The 14,540-nt window shown below is 34.8% G+C and overlaps 2 protein-coding genes across 3 annotated transcripts; both read right to left on the bottom strand.

Annotated features, from left to right (window-relative positions):
• Nucleotides 1-570: 570 nt before the first annotated feature.
• Nucleotides 571-4,545, bottom strand: LOC147539521 (uncharacterized). Its single transcript, XM_086639601.1, has 5 exons — nucleotides 4,127-4,545; nucleotides 2,527-3,034; nucleotides 2,115-2,316; nucleotides 1,500-1,997; nucleotides 571-1,253 (listed from the first exon to the last, which is right to left on the bottom strand). The coding sequence occupies exons 1-5, from the start codon at nucleotides 4,404-4,406 to the stop codon at nucleotides 810-812; spliced, it is 1,932 nt and encodes a 643-aa protein (XP_086495727.1). The 5' UTR covers nucleotides 4,407-4,545; the 3' UTR covers nucleotides 571-809.
• Nucleotides 4,546-11,151: 6,606 nt separating this feature from the next.
• On the bottom strand, nucleotides 11,152-14,327 carry LOC147539520 (large ribosomal subunit protein uL18-like). 2 transcript variants are annotated; one of them, XM_086639603.1, is made up of 9 exons: nucleotides 14,016-14,327; nucleotides 13,306-13,375; nucleotides 13,121-13,212; nucleotides 12,666-12,792; nucleotides 12,491-12,570; nucleotides 12,282-12,398; nucleotides 12,022-12,156; nucleotides 11,721-11,890; nucleotides 11,152-11,518 (listed from the first exon to the last, which is right to left on the bottom strand). In XM_086639603.1, the coding sequence occupies exons 1-9, from the start codon at nucleotides 14,016-14,018 to the stop codon at nucleotides 11,404-11,406; spliced, it is 909 nt and encodes a 302-aa protein (XP_086495729.1). In that variant the 5' UTR covers nucleotides 14,019-14,327; the 3' UTR covers nucleotides 11,152-11,403. The 2 variants fall into 2 exon arrangements, with proteins under 2 accessions (XP_086495729.1, XP_086495728.1); XM_086639602.1 differs by lacking the exon at nucleotides 14,016-14,327 and having other exon boundaries at nucleotides 13,306-13,381.
• Nucleotides 14,328-14,540: the final 213 nt, after the last annotated feature.

Genomic DNA, 14,540 nt, shown 5'->3' with positions numbered 1-14,540 from the left:
CGAGAAATAGAGTGTCATTTTGAAATATCCTTGTTTCACTATGGCCACATCATCTTGGAGATTCAAATTGGGGTTTGCATTGGAAATTTTTTTTGAAAAAGAAGAAGAGAGAAAAAAGAAAAAAGGAAGAAGAACAAAGACAAATGAGAGGAGGAAGAAGAAGAAATTCAAAAAAATTAGGGTCGAAGATTGTCAGTCGGAAGTTAAGTTCTGGTGGACATATCAACATAATTCAATTGGACCTAGTTAGTTGGCCTTTTGATCGGGTTAACTTGGCTGAGGATTTAGCCAAACTACCATTTCGCTTTGGCCATCGATTATCGACCACTGCTCACAGCTCACTCCTACTTAATATTCTCCAATAAAGTCATCTCTTTACTCATCTAATAGATCTCAAGCTAATATGTAGACACTCACATATATATATATATATATATATATATATATATATATATATATATATATATATCTTACCTACATGAATCTCGAGTTTCTAAGTCGAATATACAAGTGTAATCTGTTGCAACAAAAAAAATGTGTGATCGGTCTTTAGTAGTGCCAACCACAAGTAAAAACTATTAAATATACAAATGATAATTTTGCAAGAATATTATAATGTGATAAAAAATTGTAAGACTTTGTGAACTTGAACAGTAAGTTTGTAAGTTTTTTTCTACATATCTTGATCAAGAAGATGAGCCTGCTCAATGAATGACCGCGAGGATGAATTCTCGTAGATTGTTTTACGCAGCTGGCTGTGTTCATTATGTTCCAGTAGGTTTATTCTTCTCTATATTGCAAGGGCTAGCTTAGATTCTGAAGTATACTAAGTCTTGTGATATGTCACTAGGAATTCTTCTTTGATAAGAGAAGTCTGAGAGAAAATCCACAATGTTTTTAGCAGTCTCCAAGTACAAAATGAATTTGCTACTATCAGCAACAGTCTTCTTCAGTTCGCTGTCTTTACGTTCATCGTTTGCCTTGTTTTGAGTACTAATTAAGGACAAGTTACTAATCAGCTCGGTAAGTTTATGCTCGTTCTCGTGAGACGACGACAACTTATCCTTGTTCGTCAACATTCTCTTCCTAAACATCCATTGCCCAGTTTTCCAATTGAAGCTATACAATGGAAGGAACCGGTCACCGTATAAAGCAAGGAATTCCAAAGCTGATATTGTGAAACTAAATTCTTCATTTGACATGTAATAAGGAAAGCTAATTCTCGTCCAACCCGGTTTCACCCCTAGGTAACCCTGCCAAAGAAAGTATAAGTAAAATGTTATCGTGAATATAACCGTCTTTTTTAGGAAAAATTACTTTTACCCCTAGAATTTTATGCGTAGTCTCACGTAAAAGTAAATGTAGCAACAATCGTGAAGGAACTGGAGGGTTTAAAAAAGGATCGATTCATATTGAAATCGTTGTAGAGGACGGACAGTGGCAGACCCAAAAAACTTTCTTTGTGAGAAACATGTAAGAAACATGAGTGTTTTTTATACCTTTTGAATTGCAGAACGGAAAGAAAGCGAAAGGGGTTCGGTAACATTGAGCAAACGATGACCATAGGGTCCAGAACAAGAACAACCACCTCGAGCTTGAATACCAAAAAGATCATTGAGAAGCTTCGACACGAAAGACCCATGTAAAGGTTTCTCTGTTTCATTCAACATGTAAATTCCACTTCTCTTGGTAGCAATAGAATCTTTGTGTTGATATTTGATGTCATTTTCAGAATCAAGAGAAGAACTAGCCCTAGGGATGACAAGAAAAGATAATATGGAGTGCCTCTCAACACTAGTATTACCTAACACCCATATGTTTTGATTAGGAAGGAGTGTTTTTAGTGCTCTTTGTATGAAGAACTTTTCCTTCTTTTGAATAAGACTGCAACCAATGTAGTCCTTTACCCAAAAAGCCAATGATGCTCGTATCTTTTGAATGATCGGTGGGGTACCCGCATCTTCCCTCTCTTCGATCTCATCGTAATACAAGGTTCCCTATGAACATAAATAACACATCTTATTGACATAAGTTGGTTTGAGAGGCAATATTACTTGGTTCATAACACATTTGAAATGAAGATAGAAACTGCTTTAGGTTAGAAACAATATTACCTTTGGATCAAAATCATTGACATAAGAAACAGTTCCTCCACCACAGGTTGATGGAGGAGAAGATCTCAGTTCATACAAGGCCTTGTTCAGCATTAGAACGCCTGGAGTTCCAGGCCCACCAATAAACTTATGCGGGCTAAAAAATATAGCATCGTACCCGTCTATATTCCCTGATCGCATATCGATCTCCACGTAAGGACCACTTCATCATAAGAAAATACTATAAGACCTCAAAAAATGCAAACGATAATCATTTGTAACTCTAGATCAATATATTTAGTTTATTCTTATGCAAAATTAGTCCTGACTCAGAGTCGTAAGTTGAACATTAATAATCGAATTACAGCTCGAATTTTTACCATCTAAAGTACAAATTAAGGTGGTAAAAACATTGTTCGACATATGTACGCACCTTGTTGCGAAGTCAAAGCATGCAAAAGCACCATACTCATGTAAAAGCCGAGAAATGGAACGCGTATCAACATAGACGCCTGTGACATTACTACAAGCGGAGAAAGAACCTAACATAGGACGGTTAGAAGACTTATAAAGCTCAAGTTGATGTTGTAGAGCTTTCATGTCTACTAACCCATCCTCATCCATCCCTATTTGGATTACCTCGGCTAGGCTCTGATACCATGACAGATAGTTCGAGTGGTGTTCATATGGACCCAAAAATACCAACCATCTTTCTTCAATGTTTATTAGGTTACTATCAAGAATTCTATCTCTCAGTGTTGATGGAACTGAAATTCCCATAACTTCTTGTAAACGCTTGATAGCAGCCGTGGTTCCGGAACCACAAAACAAGAGTGCATCATCTAATCCTCCACCCAAAGATTTCTTGATGTAGTCAACTGCTTCACGTACCATCTTCGTAGTTCTTCGTCCCACATAACTTTCACTTGTGTGGGTATTCCCTATTTGAATAATTAATGGAATTTTATATCATACTAAGGAAGAAAAAGAACATCGATAATCAATGAAATGTTGTGTAGATCATGGTTATAGAAAGAAAAAATGGAGGAAATTGTGGTAGACAAATGTGGTTAGTTCACAAGTAGAGGTAAATAAGTTTTATATCCTGAACAAGCAATATCCAATATATGAGATAGAGATTGTTAAGATAATAATCCCACATTGATGAAGCCAAAAAAGAATTAAACTACTATATTGCAAGTTGTGTCTACAAGGGTATCAACTTGGACAAGCCTCTTGTTCAAATTTAATCCAAAGTTGATTTATATAAGGCAGAAGCCAATTTTGTATTAAAGAATTTTTTTTATTCAACCCCATAAACAAGTCCTTACTTTAATATTAAATCATCTTAATCTAGAATTTTATACTTTCACAAAAGTAATTAATAAAAGTAAATGAACATTAAGTGAACAAGTCAACTTTGAATAGGAAAAACTTTAAAATTGTTTAATGATAAACCCTAAGGTCACCCAGAAACAGCCCCAACAAAGCAAAAGAAAAAACAATTAAGATGAATATCCCTTTTACAGGGGTTTTTGTTAAAACAAGTGGTATCATTATATTATTTATGAAACATGAAAGATGAATATCGCATCATCAAATTTTTTTTAAACAAGTGGAATTTGAATAATTGGTCAGCATACCATATGCTTTACCAATTTTTCTGATTTGGTAGTTCTATCCGTCATTTATCATTCATGGACGTTGATAAGATACTTCCATTTAGCAGCAGCACCTTAAAATAGTATAGTCTTAAAATGAATATAATTTGATGATGAAAGGTTTTATAAGCAACACTTTGTCTAGTAGAATTCCCCGTCCCTCCCCCGGTTCTCCTGCGGAATCCTGACTGAGTTACGTGACCGAACTGATTTCGAAACACTAATATTTGTCTCTCTAAATCTCATCCGACCACCGTGTAATCTCTGTCTGACCACATAACTCGGCCTGAGAATCGGCCGACACAGTGGCCCAGAGAAGGTCATTTCTCTTTTATAAGTATTCATAAAATAAATAAGGAGTAGTGTTATTACCATAAAAAGGAAGAACATGTTTGATAATGTAGTTTTCGATGTAATGAAGAGATCTTCCAGAAGCAGTATGGTCTGAGTAAATTAATTTTCTGTTTCCAAATGGGGTTTCAATTTCTAATTCACCTCCAATAACCTGTGATCTTAACCACTCAATCTTCTTTCTACTACTACTTGATTCATCATCATCATCATTTTTATGATTGATCATCAAATTGTCGATGTCATTTCGATGATTATCAGACAGATGATCAATTCTGACAGGCAGGTATGTATCATCCATGATTGATCAGTTTTAGAAATCTTAGAATTATAAGGAAGAAAAAAAAGAATGGAAGAAAGAAGGTGATGGAAGGAGCACTGGGGAGGTGAGAGAAACTTGATAGTTAGACACTCAAATTAAACACATTTATAGTTCAACCAAAAAAGAACACATTTATTGAGCTTTATATACAAAAATAACACGTATGCTTAGAGATGCATTTTATATTTTTGTCGGCAACCCGTTTGCAGTTTCCAAAGGTATTCTTTCTGTGGATTTTCATACGGGCTATTTAGCGATACCCCCTCATCCCTAATGTCCTATTGCCTCCTTTTTTAATTGGATATTAGGAGTGCCCCCTTTTTTTGTACTTAAAAGTACAAAACTACCCTTGTTCTTATTGTTTCTTTTTTTGTTTGATATCTTATACCTCTTCGATGTTATGTTTATCAACTTATTTTCGTTTCTCATGATTTTTTTTTTTTTCTCTTATCCATCTTTTTATAATTTACCAACAACATTTATCGAAAATTTAAAATTGATAAATCACAACGACCGACATATTGTATTTTATTTTCTTCCGTTTCATATCATTACGACCGACATAACATTCTAACAAATGGAAAGTTAAATTTTTTCTTAGAATTTACGATTTTATTTCGAATTGCTGTTGTTTATCAATTTTTTAAATTTTTGATAAACTTTATTAGTAAATTAAAAGAAGATAGATACGAGGAAAAAAATTATGAAAAACGAAAATAAGTTGATAAACATAACATCGAAGAGATATAAGATATCGAAGAAAAAAAAGAAACAATAAGAACAAGGGCAGTTTTGCACTTATAAGTACAAAAAAGGGGTATTCCTAATATCCAATTAAAAAAGGGGACATCCCTAATTGGACATTAGGGATGAGGGGGTATCGCTAAATATCCCTTTTTCATATACTTGTGTCTCATCACTTCGTGAAAGACTGGCATTTGATTATTGTGGGTAAAAGAAATATTGATAATATATAGTAGGCCGGGACACTAGGCCATCCAAAAAAGAAGATTTTTGTGCATTGAAGACTTTGCTAAATATTTCGTGGTCGACCAGCTTTGAACATCTCCTGAGTTAAATATATTTATGATGATGAATGGGGAAAGGGAAATGTTAAGTTTACAAAAAAAAAAAAAAATTGACAAAAATTTTGGAGAAATGATGTGACAAGTCTCTTTTCAAATTTTTGCAGAAATTATGTAACACTTTGATTTCGGAGATAAGATTGTATTTTCAAAAAATGAGTTTTTTTTTCAAATATTATTCAGATTTAGGTCTGATTTTTCTATTATACCCCAAATTTTGAGGTTTTAAATTATGATCCCACCAAATATTATTCAGAGTTGGAACTGCATATACTCCAAAACTTTAGAGGTCACAAGTTCGATTCGTAAAGGAGGTGAAATCCATAGTTTATTGAACTTGAGTTATTAAAATTATAATAAAGTAGTTTAGTTGGACTTTATGCTAGTAGTTTAGTTGGATTTTATGTCAGTAGTTTAGTTAGCTTTAGGTCGTAGTTTAGTTGGACTTTAGGCCCAGTCTTATAAGAGTTTTCTCCAATTTATAAACTCCTACATACCCACTGTCAAATTATTTTGAACTTGTTTGTTTTTTTACTTTTAAAGTACATATTTTTACGTTTGATTGGATAAGAGGCCCTAACTAAAATTTGGCAGCAGACTCTCAAATTCTCAGCCACGACCCTGCATGCCCTCTATTTGCCCTTTCATTTCATGCTTTGAAGCTCTTGTGGTGTCGACCTTTTTCACGGGTTTATACTATATTAGTTAATTGTTGAGACCATATGATGTTTGATGATGATTAGTTCTTATGAACATTTCAAACGGTGAAACGGACTAAATGATAGTTATCTTGCGGTGTATTTTGCAGTTGAATTCTTTATAGGGGTCCATTTGAAAGTACATAGACCAAACATGACTAAGAGAAACTAGAAGGGACTTCATATAAAAGAAAAGCAACAAAAAGAGAGTTCTAAGAGAAGTCTATCAAGTCAAATTAAGCTCTTCAACAAAAAAAAAAAAGTCAAATTAAGCTTCTTCATAAAAAAAAGGTCAAATTAAGCATTTCTTATTTGTTGTTGAAAGTCAAATTAAGCATGCAAGATTTGCTGATTTAGGAGTCCATCGAAATAAGACAAATAAAAGTGGGAAAACCCTAAAAGCACCCAGCATTACTGCTATTAGCACCTTTGGATAGACAAGTTTTAAGGGAGTTTTTGTGTGAATAGGGCACATTCAGGCTTCAGCAATTATGGCTTTTCAACAAAAAAAAAAAGAAAAAAAAAGAGAGAGAGAAGCAATTGTGACTGATGCCTTTACAACCTCCTCACTTGTCAACAAAAAAAAAAGAAATCCTCACAAAATTATCAAATGAGAGGCACTGATTTCTGTTTTTGTTGAATAATAATAATAATGGACAGAAGATGGTATGGGTCCCGCCCTCCTTCATTTTACTTGTGGGCGGTGGGCCTCCGTCTCTCTTCGGGCTCCACAGATTGAGACGGTAGTGTGAGGGCATTCGGACTAAGCTTTATTTATGCTGGGCTTGGACAATAACAATTAAGTCCAGTCCAAATGCTCTCGCATAATCCCTTCTGTGGATACTTTGAAACTCACGAGAAGTGCCAAGAGAGAGTTAGACTAAGAGCATCTCCAATCAATCTCTGACACTTAGAGTGTCACATATGATTTTTTGGAATTTTTGTTAAAAACTTATCTCCAATGGAACATTTTGTTAGACACTTTATTATGATGTGGACACATTTATTATAGAGTGTCTAGAGAGAGAAACTCTAAAACTAGAGTGTCTCTTTGAGACTCTCTATATGTCACTTTAATGTTTAAACTAATAGAAACCTTTTATTTTCAATTAATTTTTTTATATTCAATTTAAAAGTGGCATGTGTATTAAGTAAGAGATTTTAGAGATCTCCATTGGAGACCAAACAAATTTAGAATGTCTCTATATTGACACTAGGAAAGAAAATCTTTATTTGACACATGACAATGCCGCACACCACGTGGTAATATAGCATCCACTGCCATCATATTAAATATGGTGACCGGATATATTATCCATGGCCTCCTCCATTTGGGTATGGTGCCATCATATTAAATAGGGTGACATGATATATTGTCCATGGCCTCCCACATTTAGGTATGGTTGTTTTTCTTCTCTCAATTTTGCTTTAAATGTCTGTCAGGGTTGATGTGTATCTAAGGATGCAAATGGTTTTTATTTTTGGCTTGATTCTCTTCAAGAGAACAATAACTACTATTATGTTACCCCAAGTAATCTTTTCAACAAAAAAAAAAAAAAAAATGTTACCCCAAGTAACAACTGTGGTCTAAAAGCAGCATCATCACCCTAATCTATTTTTCTTAATATAAGTGGAGAAACATATCCTAATGAATAATTTACCCTTTGTATTTGAAACTTGAATCTTGAACCCAAGGTTTGTCTATTAGAGCAAGGAGGAAAAAGGAACTTCATGAAACTTGTGAAAATAATATAAAAGAAAAGGTAAAAGGTATATAAACAAGTTAGTATTTATATAGTTTTCTTCAAAACCACTAAAACCATTTTTTTTGTTGCTAAGTATTATAGATTAATAGAGTAGAGTATTATTACAATAAAGATCCGAAAAAGGTCCTGAACATGACCTTCAACAGGTCTGTTGAAGGCCCCGCACATGACCTTCAACAGACCCTCTCTCTCTTTAGAACAATTCTAGAGAGAGAGAAAAGAAAAAAAAACTTTTTATAGAGAGAGATAGAAGAGGGAGAAAAAATATTAATTTTTCTTTTAAGTTTGAAGGTCGTCGCCCGGAAAATTTGCCGACCAACGACTTTTGCCGGAGAAGACGACGAGATGGCGAGAAGATGAGATGGCAGAGAGAGAGGTGATGAGATGGATGAGAGAGAAATGATGACTAGTTAATGGTGTTATAACGGAATCTTAAAAAGGAGACCATATGAGTATTTTTGCTAAAGTAGGGGGTTAGGCAGGAAACCGGTCGAAAAGTTGGGAGCTATTTGGAAAGTAACCCTATTTCTTAATCAAAGTGGAGAAACAAATCCTAATGAATAATTTACACCTATATTTGAAACTTAGAATCTTTGAACACAAGGTTTGACCATTAGAGCAAGGAGAGAAAAGAAATTTCAAGAAACTTGTGAATATTTTTTTTTGTTAAGAGAAGAAACTTGTGAATATATTAAAAAGAAATTATTATGAACAAGGTGCGTTGATATAGTTTTTATAAAAACCACATGTTTAAGCATATTGGAATAAAACAATACTAAATGGATCTTTTTATACAAAAATACAAAATAACAATTATTATCAATCATACAGAATCTTTTCTTTTTTTGTTGAAAAGATAAGTATATATAACTAAATAAGAGTATAATTACAACCCATACTAAGTAGGGGTAGTATTACAGACCAAGTTCTATTACTGTTATGAAAACGGGCCCGTTTTGCAAGTGTGTCTACATGAGCATTACTATCCCGACAAATGTAAGAGAAGATAATGCCTAGAAATTTTGGGATGAGGTTTCTAATTTTAGAGATGTGAGCTTTGGATTGCCATATTATCGTCTTTTTGGCGTTGCGCAGATCACAGATGATGTTTCGATTGTCACTTTTCAAGTGGAGAAATTTGATGTTTTTATTTTCCAACGCCCATAAGCTTCCACATAATATTGCTTTACATTCACTTTCTTCTACATTTCTAGCCCGGTGAGTGACTGTTTTTGCATCCATGAAACACGCTTGAGAATCATAAATAATACAGCTGATTTCTTGAACGAAGCGTCAATATCCATTTTTATATACGGGTTGACGGGGGGGAGGGGTTCCATGTGCTTTACTTAGCTGAAGAACTTTTTCGGATATTAATGACTTTGAAGGATGGGAATGCCAGAATTTGATTAATAACCAGCATAGGAGAGTTATCCATTTTTTGAAAACTACGATCACATCTAGCTTTCCAGACGAACCAAAGTATAATGGCGTAAAAGCTAGCAAAGTTCAAATCATTATTATTTTGAGTTGACCGCGACTTTGGGGAACAAAAAAAATCTGGGGAAATAAAGATTTTAGTCAATAAATATTGACTCAAGGGAATATTTTTTTAGTTCAAAAATTGACTTGATCAAACATTGCCCCCTAATCTTCATCTTGTTACTCTCTTTCTCTCTCTATCGTTCTCTCCTAATGCTCTCTCTCTCCCACTGTCTCGCACCATCTATCTCTTAATCTTTCTCGCTTCTTCTCTTAGTCTCTCTCTCGGTTCCTCATTGTCTATCTCTTATTATCTCTTCTATTGCTCTAATTATCTTTGTCTCTCGACCTCTCTTTGTTTCTCTCAATCTCTCATTGTTTCTCAATCGATCTCTCATTGTTTATCTCCATCTCTCACACAGACACCACTTGAGCAAAGAGAAGTTCCCTTCATCAGAACCTGACATCGAAGAGGGCTTCTGGTGAAACCCTCCTCGAGGATTTCGTGTCCACTAAACATTTTGTGACCACCAAACGCTTCGTGCCCATGAACTTTGTGATTTCCTTAGAGAGATCTATATAGACCAAGAGAGAGAGAGAGAGAGAAAGGGAGAGAGACTTTGAGAAAGATAGATAAAGACTGCGAGAGAGATATGTCTACAATGAGAGAAATAATGAGAGTGAACTCCAATGAAAGAGAGAGAGAGAGAGAGAGAGAGAGAGAGAGAGGGTAACAGTGAGTTAGAGAGGAGAATAGAGGAAAGAGAAGAGGTGGCAATGGTGGTCAGCATGGTAGTGACCGGAATGGTGGTGGTGGGAAGTTGTTTTGGTGAAGGTGGTCAAGAGGATCAAAATTAGGGGGCAATGTTTGATCAAGTGAGTTGTTGGACTAAAATAAAATATTTCCCCCGAGAATATACAAGAAAACATGGATTCCCTAGAGAATTTATTCCTTGGAGATTATTCTTTATTCCCAAAGTCTCGGCCTTTGAGTTTCATTCCAAGAGGTTAACCAATCTTTAATAGAAATAATAATAATATAATTTGTACATATAAAGTAAAACCATATCTATCTCGCAAATGTGCACTGTAAAAGTGCATGATCAATTGTTTCCGTGATATCACAATAAAAGCAGGTAAAGACATTTCCAATATACTTACTATTTTGTTTCTAACCGGGAGGCAATCAGTACAAATTTTCATAAACCGTTGTAATGTCCCAACAATTGTGGCTGCCGTTCCCGGTACCAGATGCAATGCTTCGCTATTACTGGGAGACATTTCCCGGTAAATAGTTGGGCTCCCAGGTATTTATCTGAGAGAGAAGCCTGGTTAACTTTGAGGTTTCTAATAAGCATACATTTAAACTTAGGGTGGGAGTTCTTAGATAAAGAAATATTCGGTTTGGCATAATTAGTCATCTGACTAGACGAATTACATAATCTTGTAATCACATTTTGCCAAAACCTGACTTTAGTATTTATATCAAAAATACCAAATCTAAAAAATAAGCTCAGATAACCAATTATTGAGTGTAAACTCAATTAACAACAGTTTCAACAAAAAAAAACTCAATTAACAATTAGTATCCAGTGTGCGACTTCGTGTGAGGTCAACAAACACATTAGTCTTAAGTCTTTAACTATTTGCAGAAGAAAGAAGAAAACCTAATAATCGATGCGAAAAAAAAAAATTGAATAACCTAATTTGACATTAATGATCCAATGACTGAGATAGGCGCCTGTAAAATCTACAGAATTTTACTTATAAATATCCAGAAAGGTTGCAGTCTAATAATCCAAACATACAGATTAACTAGCAATGAATCTTCAAGTAAATGTCTAATAATCAAAATGATACTCAGCCAAGGAGAGGGTGGTATAGTGTAATAGCAAAGAAGCCAAAAAAAATTCAGTTATCCGATTAGGGAGGTAATAGATTTAATTCACTCTTCTTCCTCATCATCGTCGTCTTCACCTCCAGCTGCTGAGTTGAGGGCATTCAATCGTTCGATCAACTTGTTCTTCCTCTCATCGTATGTCAACTTCTTCAAGTTGTACCTAAAAAAGATAGAAACAAATAATGAACAAGTAAAAAAAATCATGATCACAATGTTTGTATAACTTCTAAACCACCTGCAATGACAACTCAAATTTTGTTCTCTAGAATTAGATTTTGTTTTCTAATACTTCACTATATTAGACTAGAAGGAGTTCGAGAAACACGATAAAATAAATAACAGTACAAAACGCTGTTATATACCTCTTGTGCTGCTTGGGCTGTTCCTTCTCGGATTTCTTTGGAGTTGGGTCAGCTCGGATGGCAGCATGTACCTTCTTATAAAGAGTTTCAATGCCTTCGGCATCGACTCCTTTCTTAACATACTGACTGAAGTGAGTTTGGTACTTTTCTGGTTCATCCTCCATTAAAGTCTAGCAAAATTCACAATTGAAAACATAACATTGGAAAGAAAGTTTAAAACTCCAATACCATGTGCGGTACTCATAAGTCGTATCGTTGTTAGTATTAAGAAATAATTAGGTAATCAAATTTCAAAACTTACCCCCATGTACGCAGCAACATGACCACCATAAATGTACTTTCTGTGAAGCTCAGCATCCAATTGCTTATCATCCTTTTTGAACCCAGCAAACCTCTTCTCACTGTGAGGAATGTCAAGCCCACCATCCAGTGCTCCCTGAAATTATGGAAGTGAATGACTGTTGAAGAACAATGACAATTGATAACCAAAAATGTTTTGAATAAGAAAAGATGAATATAAACAAACCAAGAAACAAAAATAGATGAATGGGTGAATGTTACCTTTAGAGCACCAAAAACACGGTTTCCTGTAGTTGTTCGAAGGAGACCAACGTCAAGTAGAGCACGGAATGGCCTACGGCTCTCAGTCGGTTCAACTGAGAAATCTTCACCAGTTGCCTACAAGCGACAAAAGTTTGTGAGATCCGTTTTCTTTTTTAACGAATTAGTGACACATATAAAGAGTTGAACCTAAAAAAATCACCATTTACCTCAACATTGCCCTCATACTCGTCATCCATCTCAAGCTTTTTTAAGACACGGCGAGCCAAGAGAAGGCCGGTACAATAAGCTATGGATACAGACAATGGCTGTTAAGAATTAGGATGCAATAATGCATCTACTAAGAGAAATTAGCAGATTAGTTAATAACGGTAGACGCCATACCTGCAGCATAATTTGTCAAACCGACTTCAAGCCCATATCCGGGCAGCTCATGTGCATAAGCTGATGCAAGTACCATGTCGCCAGTGATGGTAGCAGATATGATTTGTGCAATGATATCTTTGTTTGTCTGCAAAAATGTCAAGATACAAAGAATATGAAATAAAGACGTAATAATCTTCAAAATTCACTACCATGGTCAGATGCCCAGGTGGCATTCTGAGAAAACATAGTACAGCAGAAACAGACATTTTCAGGGTTGAAACGTTATTGACCTTACACGTGGATGACAAAACTATAGACAAGTAACCATTTAAATATGCAAGTGGAAGAAGTTGGAGACTGAAGACTGAACCATACTGGATAGTGGAATTGACAATGTAAAGATTACAAGCTACATTGAGCTAAAAGGCCATAAACTGTAAAATAAGGACAAGGTAATTTCAAGCATGACTTACAAATCGAACAACAAAGCGGTACTTTGGTGTGTTGTACTTGTTCTTGTCCTGGTTGATTAGACGAATCCTTGCCCTGTAATCAGTTTTTCCCTCTGAACTCAATTCAAGAAGAAAAACACTTGTTAGCTACAAACTAAAAGAGATAGGAACAATATATATATATATATATATAGCAAAGAAAATACCTCTCCTTCTCTTGAACTTGACTTGAAAACGCTTGAAGTAGGCCCTCGACTTCTGAGCTTTGACGAAGGCCTACATTACAAACGAAAATTACTTGAGAAAATGTTATTTAAAACACCAAACACATTTCGACAAAAATTTAGGATGAATGAAACCCACAAGCTATATACTATTGGAGAGGAAACAACTACTTAATTACCAATAATCAGAGAACTATTAAAATGTCATGAATCACGACAATTTTCTCCTCATTTATACTAAGAATCTAATACATTCATTGAAAACCCTAAAAAATGTGAAACAGACAATTCAGACAGGTATGAAGCCCAATTTGAAACTAGGGCATTATTTCTATCTTCTAAATACCATCAATGCACAAATTCCACAATCAAGAGTGCCAGATAAAGTAAAGTTTCATTATAAACATTTACATGCTTACAGCATTGGAATAGATATAAAGAACCAAAATGGCCCCAACTTAGACAAGCATTGTTTGAAGAACAAAGAAAAACCCTTGATTACATAAATAACAATCTTCAGCTCAATGATCTCAATGGTGATTGGAAGTAACCCAAATGAAATCAAGGAATTAAAAGTGAAACCCTTTGGGGATTAACTGTTCTATAAACAATGAATATACATGTGGAAACCCTAGAAAAGGTGCAAGATTTATAAGAAAAACAGATAAAGTAATCCACAATATTCTACTCACCATTGCTGAAGATTGAGCTGCTCTTCTGCTCCTGGACTGTGTGTCCTTTTGAGTTTCTTAAGAGATGAGAGGCATTTGGAAGTAACTAGTCTCGTATATAAATCCCTAGAAGAGTATTGTGGTGATATACGGTTGAGATTCCTTTGGTATTTAGGGTTTTAATGTTAAGATAATGAAGGGTGTGTTTGGTCGTTAAAGTGTTAGTGTGAGCTTCGAATTGTTGGCTCGACATGTGAGTCAATGGAAACACGATTGTCTTGATGTGATATTAGATAACCTAATGGACCATAGTCTTGAGTTCTTATATGGATTAACGATTGTAATCCTTTATAAGTTGGTGGTTTTATCAACTTGGTGATCGATGCTTAACTCAAGTTCATTGGTATAGTCTTACGAGAGGATAACCCGTGTCTGGGCACTGACAGTTCTAATAATATCTTAGTACTTGGAGATAAAGTTTGACAATGTAATCTTAACCATTGAATATAATTTTGGGAAGTATAATCTCAAACATTGTAGATAAGT

This window comes from Eschscholzia californica, unplaced genomic scaffold (genome assembly GCF_041429995.1).
Source record: "Eschscholzia californica isolate CP2 unplaced genomic scaffold, dmEscCali1.0.p SCAF_5, whole genome shotgun sequence".
NCBI lineage: Eukaryota > Viridiplantae > Streptophyta > Magnoliopsida > Ranunculales > Papaveraceae > Eschscholzia > Eschscholzia californica.
Note: the sequence above shows the minus strand (reverse complement) of the source record. Positions and strands in the feature narration are given on the sequence as shown.

Excerpts from the sequence above, each read along its gene's own strand:
- LOC147539520 (XM_086639603.1), bottom strand. Across the intron at positions 13,213-13,305 it reads CAAGTTCAAGAGAAGGAGAG|AGGGAAAAACTGATTACAGG; the intron begins GTATTTTCTTTG and ends AATTGAGTTCAG. Across the intron at positions 12,793-13,120 it reads ACCGCTTTGTTGTTCGATTT|ACAAACAAAGATATCATTGC; the intron begins GTAAGTCATGCT and ends ACATTTTTGCAG.
- LOC147539521 (XM_086639601.1), bottom strand. The coding sequence starts at position 4,406 with ATGGATGATACATACCTGCCTGTCAGAATTGATCATCTGTCTGATAAT. Across the intron at positions 1,998-2,114 it reads TCAATGATTTTGATCCAAAG|GGAACCTTGTATTACGATGA; the intron begins GTAATATTGTTT and ends TTATGTTCATAG. Across the intron at positions 1,254-1,499 it reads TCCGTTCTGCAATTCAAAAG|GGTTACCTAGGGGTGAAACC; the intron begins GTATAAAAAACA and ends TTTCTTTGGCAG.